The 16,798-nt window shown below is 29.9% G+C and overlaps 1 protein-coding gene and 1 pseudogene across 1 annotated transcript; both read left to right on the top strand.

The window, feature by feature from the left end:
- Window positions 1–14,296: 14,296 nt before the first annotated feature.
- On the top strand, window positions 14,297–15,177 carry LOC114076866 (annotated as a pseudogene).
- A 104-nt stretch (window positions 15,178–15,281) lies between these two features.
- LOC107017584 lies at window positions 15,282–16,031 on the top strand. Its single transcript, XM_015217751.1, has 2 exons — window positions 15,282–15,487; window positions 15,587–16,031. The coding sequence occupies exons 1-2, from the start codon at window positions 15,282–15,284 to the stop codon at window positions 16,029–16,031; spliced, it is 651 nt and encodes a 216-aa protein (XP_015073237.1).
- The last annotated feature ends 767 nt before the right edge of the window (window positions 16,032–16,798 follow it).

The following is a 16,798-nucleotide window of genomic DNA, read 5'->3' as shown; positions in this document are numbered from 1 at the left end:
ATATATATATATATATATATATATATATATGACCATAAATTATACAAATTGAATATTAGTTCATAGAAATATTAGAGATATGATAACATCTTCAGAGAGAATTTACTGTTTTGAGTATCCATTACTTCTAGATCACTTAATCTGGCTCTCTTCATATTCTACCATTAATAAACTCAACCAAATGTCTTATATAGAAGAAGATGGATATGTATATCATTTATGATTTATTGGCATTTTCTATTCATTTTTTCACATTTGTTAAGAAATTATAAATAAAAAAGTTATTTCATTATATTACTCATTTAATTTTAATATAAAAAATAAATATTCTGAAAAAAATTAATACACAAATAATTATAATTAATGATAAAGATAAAATAAAGAACTAAGTATAAAATTAATCATTTAAAAGAATGTTTGCCGTGTCATTCTCATTCACTGAATAATCAATATATACAAAAGTGTACAAGCCTAATTTTAGGCAAGAGATAATTACGGAGATTATTATCAATTACATAGATAATAATCAATTACAAAGATAATTGCTAAATATAAAAGATGACAACTAATTAGAATATTTACCAAAAGATATTGTACAATAAATAGATTATTTCCATAATCTATCACACCCCCGCAGTCGAAACGGGAGATTTACGAATGTTGAGACTGTGCCGGAAATCATCAAATAATACCCGAGGGAGACTTTTAGTAAAAATGTCGGCAAGCTGATAACGAGATGGTACATGTAGTACTCGAACCTCACCCCGTTGAACTTTCTCACGAACAAAATGTATGTCCATCTCAATATGTTTGGTACGTTGATGTTGTACCGGATTACTGGAAAGATAGATGGCACTTACATTATCACAGTAAACCAATGTAGCCTTGGAAATAGGAAAACCTAGCTCGAAAAGTAAGTTTCGAACCCAACATGATTCAGAGACTACATTTGCAACCCCACGATACTCTGCTTCAGCACTAGACTTAGACAGAGTTGGTTGTCGTTTTGCTGACCAAGATATCAGGTTATCACCTAGAAACACACAATAACCTGACGTAGAACGACGAGTGTCGGGACACCCGCCCCAGTCTGCGTCCGTGTAGGACAAAAGAGAACTAACAGATGACTTAGACATGTGCAAACCATAGTTAAGCGTACCTTGAACATAGCGAAGAACACGCTTTAAAGCATTCATATGCTCAACCCGTGGAGCATGCATAAACAGACAAACTTGTTGAACAGCATAAGAAATATCCGGACGAGTAAAAGTCAAGTATTGCAAACCCCCACACAGACTACGATAGTGAGTAGCATTCTCATAAAGATCGCCGGATGAAGAACTCATTTTCCCTTTGGAATCAACAGGAGTAAGAGATGGTTTGCAAGAAGTCATACCTGCTTTAGCAATAATATCCTGAGCATATTTCTTTTGAGACAAAAATAAACCAGATTTGTCCCGGGAGACAGCAATACCTAAGAAATAGCTCAGTGGACCCAAGTCTTTCATAGCAAATTCAGATGCAAGGCGAGAAATAATTCGAAGCCTAAGAAATTCTGAAGAAGCAGTTAAGATAATATCATCAACATAAAGTAGGATAAAAGCAGTTTCAGTACCATGGCGAAAAATGAACAATGAATTATCAGATTTGCTATGGGAAAATCCAATGGACGCCACAAAATCAGCAAACCTTTGATACCAAGCTCGGGGGGCTTGTTTGAGACCGTAGAGAGACTTACGGAGAAGACAAACATGATCAGGTCGACTAGGATCCTTGAACCCCATTGGTTGGTACATGTAAACAGTCTCATTTAAATTACCATGTAAGAAAGCATTTTTAACATCCAATTGATGAATTGGCCAAGACTTGGATAAAGCAATACTAAGCACCACCCGAATAGTAGCTGGTTTAACAACCGGACTAAAAGTCTCATCACAGTCAATACCTTCCCTCTGTGTCTTACCATCACCAACAAGACGAGCCTTATGTCTTTCAAAAGAACCATCAGACTTAGTCTTATGCCGAAAAATCCATAGAGACCGAATAATATTGACATCAGACGGTCGCGGGACTAAATCCCAAGTACCATTTTTAATAAGAGCATCATACTCTTCCTGCATAGCAATTTTCCAATTATGGTCACGAATGGCCTGAACAGGGTTCTTCGGAATGGGTGATATGGAGGTAGTAGTATGATTGGCCTGGTCATGGTATTTAGGATTCAGTTTAAAAATTCCATGTTTGCTACGGGTGTTCATGGAATGCGATGGTTGAGAGGAGTGGGAAGAGGATGATGTGATGGCAAAAGGTGGTGGTTGCCTATCATTGGCAGCGGGTACAAAAGGGTGCATCCCCTGCTGTACGTTGACAGGTGGAGTGCACGGTTGGCTGGGGTGGGAGTGCAGCTCGGCATTAGCAGCGGGTACAGGAGGTAGGCTGCCACTGCCTTGCTGCAGGGGGTTCCGCAGGAGGGTCGCGGTTTGCTGGGTATGGTCGCGAGTGTGCTGCGGGGAAGGGGAAGGCAGGGTAGGCTGCGGGCTGGCTGCGGTATGGGTGTCCTGGCCGCGGGTGGGGTGCGGTACAGGCTGTGAAGTAGCATCCAAGGGAGCAATACCCGACTCAAGAATAGAACGATACATAGGAATGTCCGAAGGACTGGAAGTGTCACTTAAGAAATCATATGTATGAGGGAGGGGAGTGTGTACCTTAGAGAATGGAAAAACCGACTCATCAAACCACACATGCTTGGCTATTATAATACGACGACTCGACATATCAAAACACTTATACCCCCTATGATTGGATGGATATCCAAGAAAGACACATGGAGTAGACCGGGATTGGAGTTTATTTATCTTGGAAGAGGGAATCAAAGGATAACATAAACACCCAAAGACACGTAGATGTGAATAATCCGGAGTTTTTTGATATAAGATCTGAGTAGGTGATTTATAACCAAGTATTTTTGTGGGCATGATATTGTGAAGGTATGTAGCCATTTCAAGTGCATGATGCCAAAAAGAAGGAGGCATAGAAGCATGACAAAGGAGCGTACGAACAACATTGTTAATCGTTTTAATTTTTCGTTCCGATTTGCCATTTTGAGGAGAGGTGTATGGACATGAGAATCTAAAATGCATTCCATATTTTTGACAAAATTGCTTAAAGGGATCATTTTCAAATTCACGGCCGTTATCACATTGGAAAGCTTTAATTTCTCTCTCAAATTGAGTTCGAATATAAGTTCGGACACGAATAAAAAGATTATAGACTTGAGATTTAGAAGAAATAGGAAACGTCCATAAAAAATTCGTGTAATTATCAAGAAAGAGAACATAATACTTATGACCAAGTGAGCTAAGAATCGGAGATGTCCATAAATCACTGTGAATAATGTCAAAAGGCATAGTAGTATGAGATAAAGAATCTGTAAAAGGCGTTTTTATTAATTTTCCCAATGGGCAAGAATGACAAATATCGTTTGAAGCCTTATTACATTTGATAAGATTACTACTACGCAGACTACTAAGAATTGCATGTCCCGGATGACCTAAACGGGAATGCCATAAACTAGGAGAGACAACTGCAAAAGCTGAAGGGGTGGTAGGTGAAATGATTTGACGATCAGTGAGAAAAGGATAGAGATCGCCACTGCTATTACACCTCACTATTTTGCTCCCCGTCTGCAAATCCTTCACAGAAAACCCAAACGGATCAAATTCAACAGAAACATGATTGTCAGTGGTGAATTTTCTAACTGATATTAGGTTTTTAATAATTTTTGGGACATGAAGGACATTTTTGAGTTGAAGAGTGTTTTGGTTTAGACATTCGTGACCATAACCTTTAATAGGTATTTTACTACCATTGCCAACAGTAATAGCATTATTAGCATGATTACTCAAATTAAAATATGGAGATAAGTTACCTTGGGAATTCGTCATGTGAGAGGTTGCCCCGGTATCCATATAGTAATTTGGATCGGTGAGAGACATTGTGTGCATAGCTTGTTCAATGTTGGTAGGAACAGAACCCGGATGAGAAGATGGAGCGCTTGAGAAGTACGCTTGATTAGGTCGAGACCCGAGGATGCCTTGAGAAGGAGGCTGGTACGGCCTTGCCCCTGTCCACGGGTTTGGGCCCGGACCCTGGGCTGGGTACGGACAAGGTGGGGTTGCCCAAGGGCCATTGCCCCAGTACGGCCATGGGGGAAACATCCACCCCATGCCCTGCTGCTGCTGCTGTTGGGAGGAGGCGCCACCTTGGCGCGGTTGCTGCTGCTGCGAAGATTGTTGCTGCTGCTGGTTGTTCCGGCCGGCACCACCTTTGCCCTTGCCGCCGCTGCCTTTCCCTTTACCCTTGGCTCTACCTCGTGAATTCCCTCCTTTAGAAGATGAAGAATGATCACTAGAAGGGTGTGACGCTGTGGAAGAGGCGGTGAGAAGAGCCTCCTCGCGAGCTTCAATTGCAAGGTCCGAAGAGTTACTTTGTTCCTCTAGTTCAAGCATGGAACGTAGAGTATCAAAGGAAGGCAAGGGACTAATATGTCGAACAGATGTACGAAAAGGCTTATACTCCTCCGAAAGCCCTTTCAAAAGTTGAAGCGCCATCCGATTGTCGGATACCTTATCACCCACGTTTCGTAAACTGTCAGCAAGGGTTTTGAGACGAGTGCAATAAGGTTTAACACCATCAAATTGTTCGAGTTTGGTGTTAGTAAACTGCGCATCAAGGTTAAGTGCCCGGGCAGACTTGTTGTTGTGGAAAAAATTTTCTAAACGATTCCATGTATCAATTGCCTTATCATCAGCATCAATAATGGAATTTAAGAGATCGTTAGAAATAGTACCATAAATCCACTGTCGAACAATATCATCAAGTCGGTGCCAGAGAGCTGCATCAGAAGAATTCGGAGCCGGTTTCTCTTTATCAGCATCGGATTCCGTAGCAACCGGAGTAATATGATCAATCACCATATAAGCACGGCAATGGAGTTTGAACAAAGTAGACCAGTTGTTGTATTGGGAACCGTCATATTCAAGAACAACAGGTACGTGGGTCTTGATATTAGTGACAAGAGTAGCGGGATGAATTTTCTGAGATTCGGCCATGGTGGATAGCCGTGTGAGAATAAGAAGATTAGAGAAGAAGAAAAAGCGGAAGAGAGAATTAGGTCAGAAAAGTAACCTAGACTTTTGATACCATAAAAGAATGTTTGCCGTGTCATTCTCATTCACTGAATAATCAATATATACAAAAGTGTACAAGCCTAATTTTAGGCAAGAGATAATTACGGAGATTATTATCAATTACATAGATAATAATCAATTACAAAGATAATTGCTAAATATAAAAGATGACAACTAATTAGAATATTTACCAAAAGATATTGTACAATAAATAGATTATTTCCATAATCTATCAATTAATTTTATAAAATAGACAATTACTACTATTTGTCCACTTTTGAATTGTTATATCATTAAAAAAATATTATTGTCATAAGAAGTTTACCATTTTATTCCTATTAATTATGAAGTGAATGAATAAAGTTTTAATATCTTCAAAAAGTTCAACCTTTTAAAAAATAATTATTTGTGGGTATAAATAGATTAAAAAATTATTATTTCTTGATTTGTCAAAATGGACAAGTAATTAGGAACAACTATAAAAAAAAAAGAATAATGGACAAGTAATTAGGGAAAATGGAGTATGTCAAATTAAAACTCTCTTCATTTCTTTTTATATCATATTTTACATTACACTACTTGCACTAACGAATTAAGTAATTTTATCATTTTACCCTTATTATATGTTTTCTTTAAGTTAAATTTTTAATAAATAATGAATATGCTAGATTTAAAAAATTAAACTACATTTGGATGACTTTTAAAATTTTTAAGTTATATTTAAAAATCAAATTAATTTTAAGATTAATCAACTATTCTATAAAGGATATAATATGAAGAATATAATAATTTATATATTAATTTTATAAAATAAAAAGTATTTTAATCTGATTATTTATAAAAAAAAATAACATATAGTATTTTTGGACAAATAAAATATTTAAGACAATTCACATGGGCATTTTGTACTATTATTTCAAAAGTATAATATTATAAAAATTAGGGATAATGCACAGGTACCCCCTCAACCTATACCCGAAATTCTAGAGACAGACTTATACTATACTAAGATCCTATTATCTCCCAGGATTTATTTTATAAATAATTTTTTACTCCTTTTCGGCCTACGTGGCACCATCTTGTGGGCGCAGCATGTGTTGATATTTTTTTCAAACTAGTGACACGTAGACCGAAAAGAGGTAGAAAATTATTTATAAAATAAGTTCAGGGGTAATAGAACCTTAATATAGTATAAGTGTATCTCTGAGATTTTAAGCATAGGTTGAGAGGCTACTTGTGTATTTTCCCAAAAATTTATGTTAAATCAAATTACAACCATCAAATTAAAATTATCTTTTTCATCAAGTTAATGATGTCTCGTGTTCCCAAAGCATAAATAAGAGAGTTTCTCTTATTTCACTTTTGTGAAAAAAAAATATAGAAAAAATCATTTACAATCATTTCATCTCATCTCATATATTAAAAATGTTAATAATATAAACAATGAGAAGAATAAAGTAGAGAGAAGAGAAAAAAATTCTTATTCATTATATTCACAATAATATAAATATGTTTATAATAAAAAATAATTAGTTCATATTAGTTGCTTATTTTATTAAATTAAAAAGACATAATTAATTTATTTTTCAATATTATTCTTGTAATTAAATTTTTTTAAAATGTTCACATTCCTTTGTAGAAACTATCAAGAAGTTTTTTAAGATATGAATAAATAAAAATATCCTCTTATTTATGATTTATTAAACACTAAAAAAATTAAAAGTGATCCACAAATATGAAGCGGGAGTACTTTGAACTTTGCTTTTAAAAATATAAGAGTTTCTCCCATTTAACTTTGAGAAATGATCATTTTCCTCCATGATTTCAGTTATTACATAAACCATATCATTTTTATTTAAATTGTGTTTTAATTTGAATAATATATAATATATATTTACAAATTATTTTATTTAAAAATTAAAAATAAAATATAAATTTATATTAACTACATAAATTGATAATAATTAAAATATTATTTACATGAAAATCATGCGGTAAATATTTGAATAAAATAGAACAATATTATGGAACAATAAATAAAATAAAAATAATAATATAATATTAAAAAATTAAAAAATTAAATTGAAGTTGATTGTCTCAATTTTCTTTTAAAAAAGCAGCCTTCGGAAGGTTCAAAAAATGAAGAGTCTGAATATGGAGGGAAGTGTTAAATCAAAATTTAATGAGTAAATATGTTTGATAAAGGTCAGAATATTAATTCTCTATTTTTTAAATGCATATATTAAGAAAAAATAATTACCCTAATAAATTTATTATTTTATTTTTATTAAATAATAAAATATTAAATTAATTAAATATGTTTATTTTTTTAAAATATATTAATGATCTAAATAAATTGAGCATATATGGTGATAAATATGATTCTTTATTAATTTATCAAAATTCACTAGTAAAAAAAGTTTAAAAATAAAAAAGTTCAAAGGGAGTACCGTTTATTTAATAAAAAAGTAGTTCATTATTATTTGACCATATCTTAATAAATAATAAGAGTAATATATATATATATATATATATATATATATGACCGAAAAAAGCTAAAACTACTCCTAAACTGTTAAAAAATATTTAAAAATACCACTCATTCACCTATTGGATTTCCATCCACCTTTTTGGTCCATAATTGCCCTTGAAACTAATAAATTTGTATTTTTATTATTATTTATTATTATGTGGCATCTTTTTATTGGATATATTTAAATTTCAATCACCCATTTTTTTTACCCATTTGACTCATATCCACATTCTTAGACCCAAACTCAATCAAAAATAACAAATTTCATTATCTCTTCTCTTCCCCTTTGAACTTAATAACCTATTTTTTTCCCTCTTTTCTTATTCAATGATTTCAAAATAAAATTAATGATTGAATCAATTAGTATTTGAATTTGAAATTGACATATTGATATTTGAATTTGGCCATATCAAATAGAACTAAAAAGCTCTTCTTGATTGTGTTCGAATTTGGTCTTTCTTGTTTCTTCCTTTTGGTTCACACCATGTGAAAAAATTCAGTTTTTAAGGGGAAGTTGCACTAGATAACGGTAATTTGACTTGGGTCTTGTTTCTTTCTTCCTTTTGGTTCACAACCTTTTCAAAAGCTTCAATTTTGATGGTGGAGTTGCACTAAAAGAATTGTTCTTGATTGTGTTTTCATGGTGTCATTGAGAAGACTTGAATTGGGTCTTCTCATTTCTTCCTTTTGGTTACACCCTTTTCAAATATTCAATTTTCATAGTGGAGTTGCACTAAAAAAACTCTATTTTATTGTATTTTAATGGTGGTATTGACCAAATTCTAACATAATCAAGAAGCTTTTTAGTTCTAATTGGTATTGAATTCGCTAGATTTGGTTGATTATTGATATGAATATATGTTTTATTTTAATTATCATTGATTGAGGTTTGAATGGTAGAGAAGAGATGTTCAAATATTTTTATTTTGATGAATTTTTAATTTGGTTTTGGGTAAAAAAATGTGGATATCGATCAATGGGTAGAAAATTTTTGGTGGGTTGGAATTTTTTTAAATTTATCCAATAGGGAGATGCCACATAATAATTATTAATAATAATAATTAAAAAATAAAAGATTGTTGTTTTAATGGTAATTATGGATAAAAAGGTGAATGAGGGCTATCTTTAAACCTTTTCGAAAAGTTCAGGGTACTTTTAACCCTTTTTCCTATATATAATGATGGACAAAAAGAGTAATAGTAATACTCTCTCTGTTTTAAAAAGGATAATCTAGTTTGACTTGGAATGGAGCTTAAGAAAAGAAAAAAAACTTTCCAATCTTGTGGTTATAAATTAAAGTTATGTCAAATGTACCAAAATGTCATTTGATCTTGTGGTTTTTTAAACATGTCACATGTAAAATTAAAGTTAAAATTTTGGCAAAAAAGTGGAAAGGAGTTTCTTATTGAAACAGACTAAAAAGGAAATATGATCATTTTTTTGAAATGGAGGGAGTATTAAAATGTATTAGTTATGAAGAAATTATTTTTTATATAAAATTTAGTTTAGTGATTAAAAATAACATACAACATACTCTCTCTTTCTAATAATCAAACAAGTATATCTTTGATCGTAATGTTTTTTAAAAAAACTTTTTAACATTTTGAATTATTAATTATTGTGATTTATGTTAATTTTTACGTAGTTTACAAATATATAAATTTCATTTTTAAAAAATTGAAGATCATGCACATATTTCCAATCAAATTTAAATTTTTTGACTGTCAAAACATAAAATATGTCATAAATTGAGACAGAAAGAATATATCCTTAAGTTATCAATTTTTTTTTATTTCTCTTAAAATTTAATATTTTTATTCTTAAAAAAAATATTGATTTCAACTAAAAAGAAAAGAAAAAAATAATGATTGAGTATATAATATAATATAGTTCTATAAATAAAACATATAAATAAAAATTAATATTGTTAATTTTAACAATAATGTGATAACCTTATAAACATATTTTGATGTAAGTAATAAAAAAAATAAGCAATCAAAATAAAAATATATGTCATAACATTTTTTTACAAGAATATATATATATATATATATATATATATGCTCTTTCTTATACAAACATGCTCTTTTTTATTTGACTTCAGCTATTACATAAACGATTTTATTTTTATTTGAATTGTGCATTAATTTAAATAATAAACAATATTCATTTGCAATTTATATTTTTCAAAATTTTTAAATAAAATATAAGTTTATATTAATTATATAAATTGATAATAATTAAAATATATATTACATAAAAATTACAAAATAAATATTTAATAAAATAAAATTATATTACCGAACAATAAATAAAATAGAAATATTGTAATATAATAGAGTACTAAAGAGTAAAAAATTAAATTGAAATTGATTGTCTCAATTTTTTTTTAAAAAAAGCAGCCTTGGAAAGGTGCAAAGAAAAAATTTGTTTTGTAAGAGGCACAAGTACTGTCAGTTATACGAGGGTCTCTTTGGCTGCCATTTGTATCATAGGATCACAATTTATTTATTTCACTTTCTTACTTTCTCTTTATTATAAATTTTTTTCTTTTCAACTTGTATTTTTTTATTCCTGTTTATTAACTCTTAGCATAAAATTCTATTTTTTAAAATCATAAACAAACTATGAAATTGCCCGCAATATGTCTAATTTATCTCTATATCATTATTAGAGGAGAAATCAAAATAATATGTATAAAAAATTTAAATTCAATTTTTTGGATGGGTTTGAAGAAACTAAAGATAGTGAAATTAAAAATATAATAATCGAGTTCTCATCAATAAAATAAAAAATCATATAATCAACTAATTGAGTTACTAAAATTCAAATGATCTTGTTTATTATATTTAAATACACAATTACATCTTAATTAGTCATTAATTTTTTTTTTGAGGTTTCAATCTTAATCACACAATTCTTAATTGTTAAATATGAATTTGTTTATTTTGTAACCACTTAATGTATCTGAATACTTGAGATTTATAATAATTACGCACTCAATTATCTTCTCTTTTTTTTTTCATATTTGTTAAATTCTCTACTTGCTAGAAATCTATCAAATAATTATTGCTAATATTAATTTTGTGTTTCTTGTTCAAGATTTTCTTTTTGAATTTTTTTTTTATGTTAGTTCAAATGAAATTTTTATAGATTCAATCAAATGAATTTTTGAAATCACAAAATAATAGTTATATCAAGACTTTTTTTGCACTGAGAGATCGTAAGACAAAAAAAAAATAAAAGCCATAAAAACGTTGGTGAAAAAAATTGTATACATAATATAAAAACATATAAATAAAAAGAGGTTTTGCAAAGAAAAATCAAATTAATTATTTTAATTAAGAAAGTCAAACTAAATCACTGTTAATCCTAATAAAAATAATTAAGTTTCTACTTTTAAAAAATAAATTAGTTAAATACGAAAAATAATTAAATTACAAAAAAAAAACGAAAAGAAGAAGGAGATGATATGGAATTGGAGAAAAAGAATAAAGAAATGGAGTCTTTTAACTTCTCTTTTTTAGTGGGATCCAATTTCCACTTGGCACAGTATGAAAGGATCGCATACAACTATTGTTTGACACGTAGTATATGACCTCTCACATGATAAAAATAAAGAAAAGTTTTATTTTGTAAGAGGCACAAGTACTGTCAATTGTAGGAGCGCCTCTTTGACTGTCACTTGTATCATGGGACCACAATTTATTGATTTCACTTTCTTACTTTTTCTCTTCCTTATAAAAAATTTTCTTTTAAACTTGTATTTTTTGTTCCTATTTATTAACTCTCAACATAAAATTATATTTTCTAAAATCATAAACAAACCATGAAATTGCCCGCAATATGTCTAATTTATCTCTATATCATTATTAGAGGAATAATCAAAATAATATGTTGAAAAATTTAAATTCAATTTTTTGGATGGGTTTGAAGAAACTAAAGATAGTGAAATCAGAAATATAATAATTGAGTTCTCACCAATAAAATAAAAAATCATACAATCAATCAATTGAGTTATTAAAATTCATCTGATCTTATTTATTATACTTAAATACACAATTACATCTTAATTAGTCATTAATTTATTTTTTGAGGTTCCAATCTTAAATCACACAATTCTTAATTGTTATATATGATTTTTTTATTTTGTAACCACTTAATATATCTGAATACTTGATATGTATAATAATTAAGCACTCAATTATCTTTTTTTTTAAATATTTGTAAAATTCTCTACTTGCTTGGGATCTATCAAATAATTATTGCTAATATTAATTTTGTGTTTCTTGTTCAAGATTTTCTTTTTGAATTCTTTTATGTTAGTGTTCAAATGAAATTTTTATAGATTCATTTTTCGGGGAGGATACAAAAATTATCTAAAAAAAGAGAATCAAATGAATTTGTGAAATCATAATTATATCAAGACATTTTTTGCACTGAGAGATCGTAAGACTACAAAAAAATGAAAAAAAGCTATAGAAATGTTGGTAAAAAAACTGTATAGATAATATAAAAACATATAAATAAAAAGAGGTTTTTCAAAGAAAAAACAAATTAATTATTTTAATTAAGAAATTCCAAACTAAATCACTTTGTTAATCCTAATAAAAATAATAAAGTTTCAACTTTTTTTTTAAAAAAAAAATTAATACGAAAAATAATTAAATTACAAAAAAAATGAAAAGAAGAAGAAGATGATATGGAATTGGAGAAAAAGAATAAAGGAATGGAGTTTTAACTTCTCATTCTTTAGTGGGACCCAGCCTCCACTTGGCACAGTATGAAAGGATCTCATACAACTAATGTGTAATATATGTGCCTCTCACGTGATAAAAATTTTGAAAAATAAGGAGTGAATATGGAGGGAAGTGTCAAATCAAAATTTGATGAGTAAACGAGTTTGATAAAGCTCTGGAATATTGCTTTTCTATTTTTTAAAGGGCAAATTTTATATATAGCAAAAAAAAAACTGTTAATTTTATATTTTAGCAAACAATACAAAATTGTATTCCGTAGCAAATTAAAAGTTTGCTATGGGTCTTCTTTTGTGTATAACTGATCCATTTATACAGTTTCAATTTAAAAAAAAATAAAAAAATGCGGAAGATAAATAAGAAAAAATTCCCACAATTCACGCGAAATCAATTTCAGTTTCAGTCTCCCTTCTTCTCCTTCAATCGAAGCAACTCCATTGTTGACAATTCAAAAAATTGATCAAGCTATTGAAGGATTTAAGCAATCAAGCAAGATAAATTTGTTTTTTGAGATAGAAATAAGAGGTAATTCTGATTGTGTTTTTGATTTTGTCGACAATGGTGTTTAAAATTCAAATTTTGTTTTTCAATTTCATCAAATCAGTTGAATGTATATTGAGATGTGAATATATGTCCGTAATTGATTTGATTAGTTAATGTGAATTATAGAAAAAAATTATTGTTAATTTGAAATTACTGATTTGAGATTTGCTCCAATCATAGAATTGTTTGAATTTGAAACTGTACAAGTGTATAAGTGTATTAGATTGTTGTTTGTATGTTTCGAATCAATCATATATAGTGTTATTTGGTAAATTGTATAATTGAATGGAACTGTTGTCTATTACATACGAATTTGTCCATTATATTCATGTACTTTTTAGTTGTTGCTATTGAATTGTATACTTCTATAAAGCTATAATTTTGTGTATACAGAGATTTTTTTTATATAATTTGAAAATGTGTATAAGCTTAAAATTAAAGTTTCTATAATATGTATAAGTACATATTCTGTTTGTTACTGCATTTATTTAGCTTATAAATGTATATGTATATAATTTGATTTTGTATACAGAAATTCTGAAAATGGCTTCACTGGCTATATTGGTTACGCATTCTGGTAGATGGGATAATGACATTTGTTACGTTGATTATACAATTGAGGTGGTGATTTTTAAAGAAAGTTCATCGTATAATGATTTGTATAATGTCATTGCAATGCAACTAGGGATTGATACGAATGTGAATAAACTCAAAATTGAGTATAATATTGAAGAAGGCAAGACACCCATGTTGATTCACAACGACATGGGTGTTAGAGTTTATATTATGCTTAAAAAGTCTGGAAATGAGTTCAACAAGTATCCACTGTGTATTAGCAAACTGCCTAGTATAATTTGTACCAATGAACTGTTTGGAAGTTCAAATCAGGATAGTGATACGATAAAATCTATCAGCATCAATGAAAATGATGAATTTGATAATAGGCAGCTGAGTATTGGTGAGTTGGTAGAGCCGCTTCATATTTTGTGGTCAGGGAGCTGCGATAGAGTTATTTCATATCCTTGTAATAAGTTCGTGGAGGTAGACCAAGTGTATAAGACCAAAGACATATTGAAATCTGTGATGGAAAAATATGCAATTGAAAAAAGATTTCAATATAGAACAGTGAGGTCAAACGCAATCAGGTACCTGCTTTATACATACAAATATGTAATTGTATAAGTTGTTTTAATTATTTGTATATTGATGTGTTGTGTTGTTTTTGCTAATGTGGTTATACACTGGAGTGTATTTCTGATGAATGTGAATGGTTAATGAAAGTATCTAATGTCAACAATCTGGTATGTTTAGAATAAGAGCATTTAATACATACCATACTTGTCCTTTGAAGGATAAAGTGTATTCACAAAAACATACCACAAGCATGCTGATTGGAGGGATCGTTAAACCCAAACTTGTTGATCACAAGAGAAAATATACACCTTCTGATATTCGCAGTGATGTAAAGATATATTTGGGAGTTGATGTAAATTACTCGTTGGCTTGGAGGGCTAGAGAAAAGGCTCTAGTTTCATTGAGGGGGACTGTAGCTGCATCTTACAGCAAACTTCCAACATATTTGTATATGATGAATATTACATATCCAGGCTCGCATATACGTCTAAAGAAAACAGATTAAAAATGAGTTCTTGTATGTTTTTGTTGCATTGAATAGTTTTATACAAGGCTTTGAACATTGCAGGACTGTAATTGTTGTGGATGGAAGTCACCTAAGAGGACCGTATAATAGAACATTTGTTGCTGCAAGTACAACGGACGGAGCAGGTATGATTCATTTATTTTTTATTGTTCAATTTTTATCAAAATGTTAATGTGTGTGTAAATTAAAATGCAGGACACATTTTTCCACTAGCATATGGTATCATTGATTCGGAAAATGATGCAGCTTGGTTTTGGTTTTTTCTACAACTAAAGGAGGCTTATGGTGAAAGGATTAATATGTGTGTAGTGTCAGATAGAAATGAAAGTATCATAAAGGCAGTGACTCAAGTGTATAGAAATGTGCCACATTATGCTTGTATGTGGCACTTGTGGGGTAATGTAGAGAAGAAATTTAGGAAGGCATCCAAGGAGCTAAGTCCTATGTATTATACAATGACAAAGACTTGCAACAAAGTTGAGTTTGACAGGCTGATGGATACTGTAAAAAAAGTTGATGTAGGTGTTAAAGAGTATTTGGAGCTAGCTGGATATGATAAGTGGTCAAGGTGTCATGCAGAAACTCATCGGGGATGGGCTATGACGTCTAACATTGCAGAGAGTATAAATGCTGCATTAGGATATGCTAGGGAATTACCAATATTCAATTTTCTTGAAGAGGTAAGACTGATGTTTGGGAGATGGAATCATGACAACAAACACGAGACAGCCTGCACATTTACTCCGTTGATTGGAAAAGCTCAAAATTTACTAATCGAATATGAAGCATTGAGCACACGAATGGGGATATGTTTTATGTATATATATATTATTAATTAATGAGTTATGCACACGGATAGAAATTGTATAGACATACATATACATAAATCTATTTGTGTGAAGCAGGTTGTGCCGTCAACTGAATACATATACAATGTGACTGATTATGGTAGGAGTTTTGTGGTCTGTTTAAAGAACAAAACATGCAGCTGTGGGAAGTTTCAATATGAAGAAATTCCTTGTGAACATGCTTGGGCTGTATTGAAGCGGAAAAGTCTAGTAGCCGATGGATATTACTCAGATTTGTATAAACCAAAGACGGTTATGAAGATTTATGAGATACCGATCTATCCATTGCCTTCCTTTTCAGAATGGGTCATACCTGAAGCCATAATGTATGATGAAGTCCGACCTCCAAAATTCAAAAGACCTCCCGAAAGGCCTAAAAATAAACCCCGTTCAAAAACTAAACATGAATTGCTTGGACTAAAAGGAAAGCATACATGTAGTACATGTGGATTTGCAGGTCACAATAGGCGTTCAAGTAGAAATAGACCTCAAGAAGTTTAACAAGTTTTTACGATTTTATTGAACTGTAAAATTTGATTTGATATACAATTGAATTTTATTCTGAAGTAGTTTTGTGTTAAAACAGTATGAGTTAGCATTTTCAATATGGAATAAAGTCGTTATGTCTTATTAATTGTGCTAATCATTTTTCTTTATTTTGTCTTCGTGCTATTATTAGGAATTATCTTTTGTGTCTATATTGTACATCATATACAGAAATACTTTACGTATAAGTTCAATTGAACAATTATATACAATTGTAAAAGTTTTACAATTCATAAGCTTGAAAAATACGTAGTTGTATAATATGTTGTTTAAGCTGAATGTATATTTATACTTTATAAAATTTGTATAAATTTTACAGATACTTAACTGTATACTTATATAGTTAATAATGAATTAACAATTGTATAACTGTTTATATTTATACAGTTAATGTATAAATATATGTTGTGGTTTAAGTTGAATATATATGTATGCTTTATGAACTACTTTTTAAGCCTTGAAATGTATATGTATATATCCAACATAAATGTAATCCTAGTTTTATATTGTTAGCGTATAACTATTAATTGTATAAGCTTATTTGTAAATTTGAAATTTCTGAACAATTGTATAATCCTAGTAATGTATAATTATACAGTTCATAATAAATTAACAATTGTATAAACTGTCGAGATTTATACAATTAATTGTATAATCATACAGAAAGTAAAATAAACTGTTGAGATTTATATAGTTAATGTGTATAGTCTCATTATTAAAAA

The sequence above is a fragment of the Solanum pennellii genome, chromosome 4, assembly GCF_001406875.1.
Source record: "Solanum pennellii chromosome 4, SPENNV200".
In the NCBI taxonomy this organism is placed as follows: Eukaryota; Viridiplantae; Streptophyta; class Magnoliopsida; order Solanales; family Solanaceae; genus Solanum; species Solanum pennellii.
Note: the sequence above shows the minus strand (reverse complement) of the source record. Positions and strands in the feature narration are given on the sequence as shown.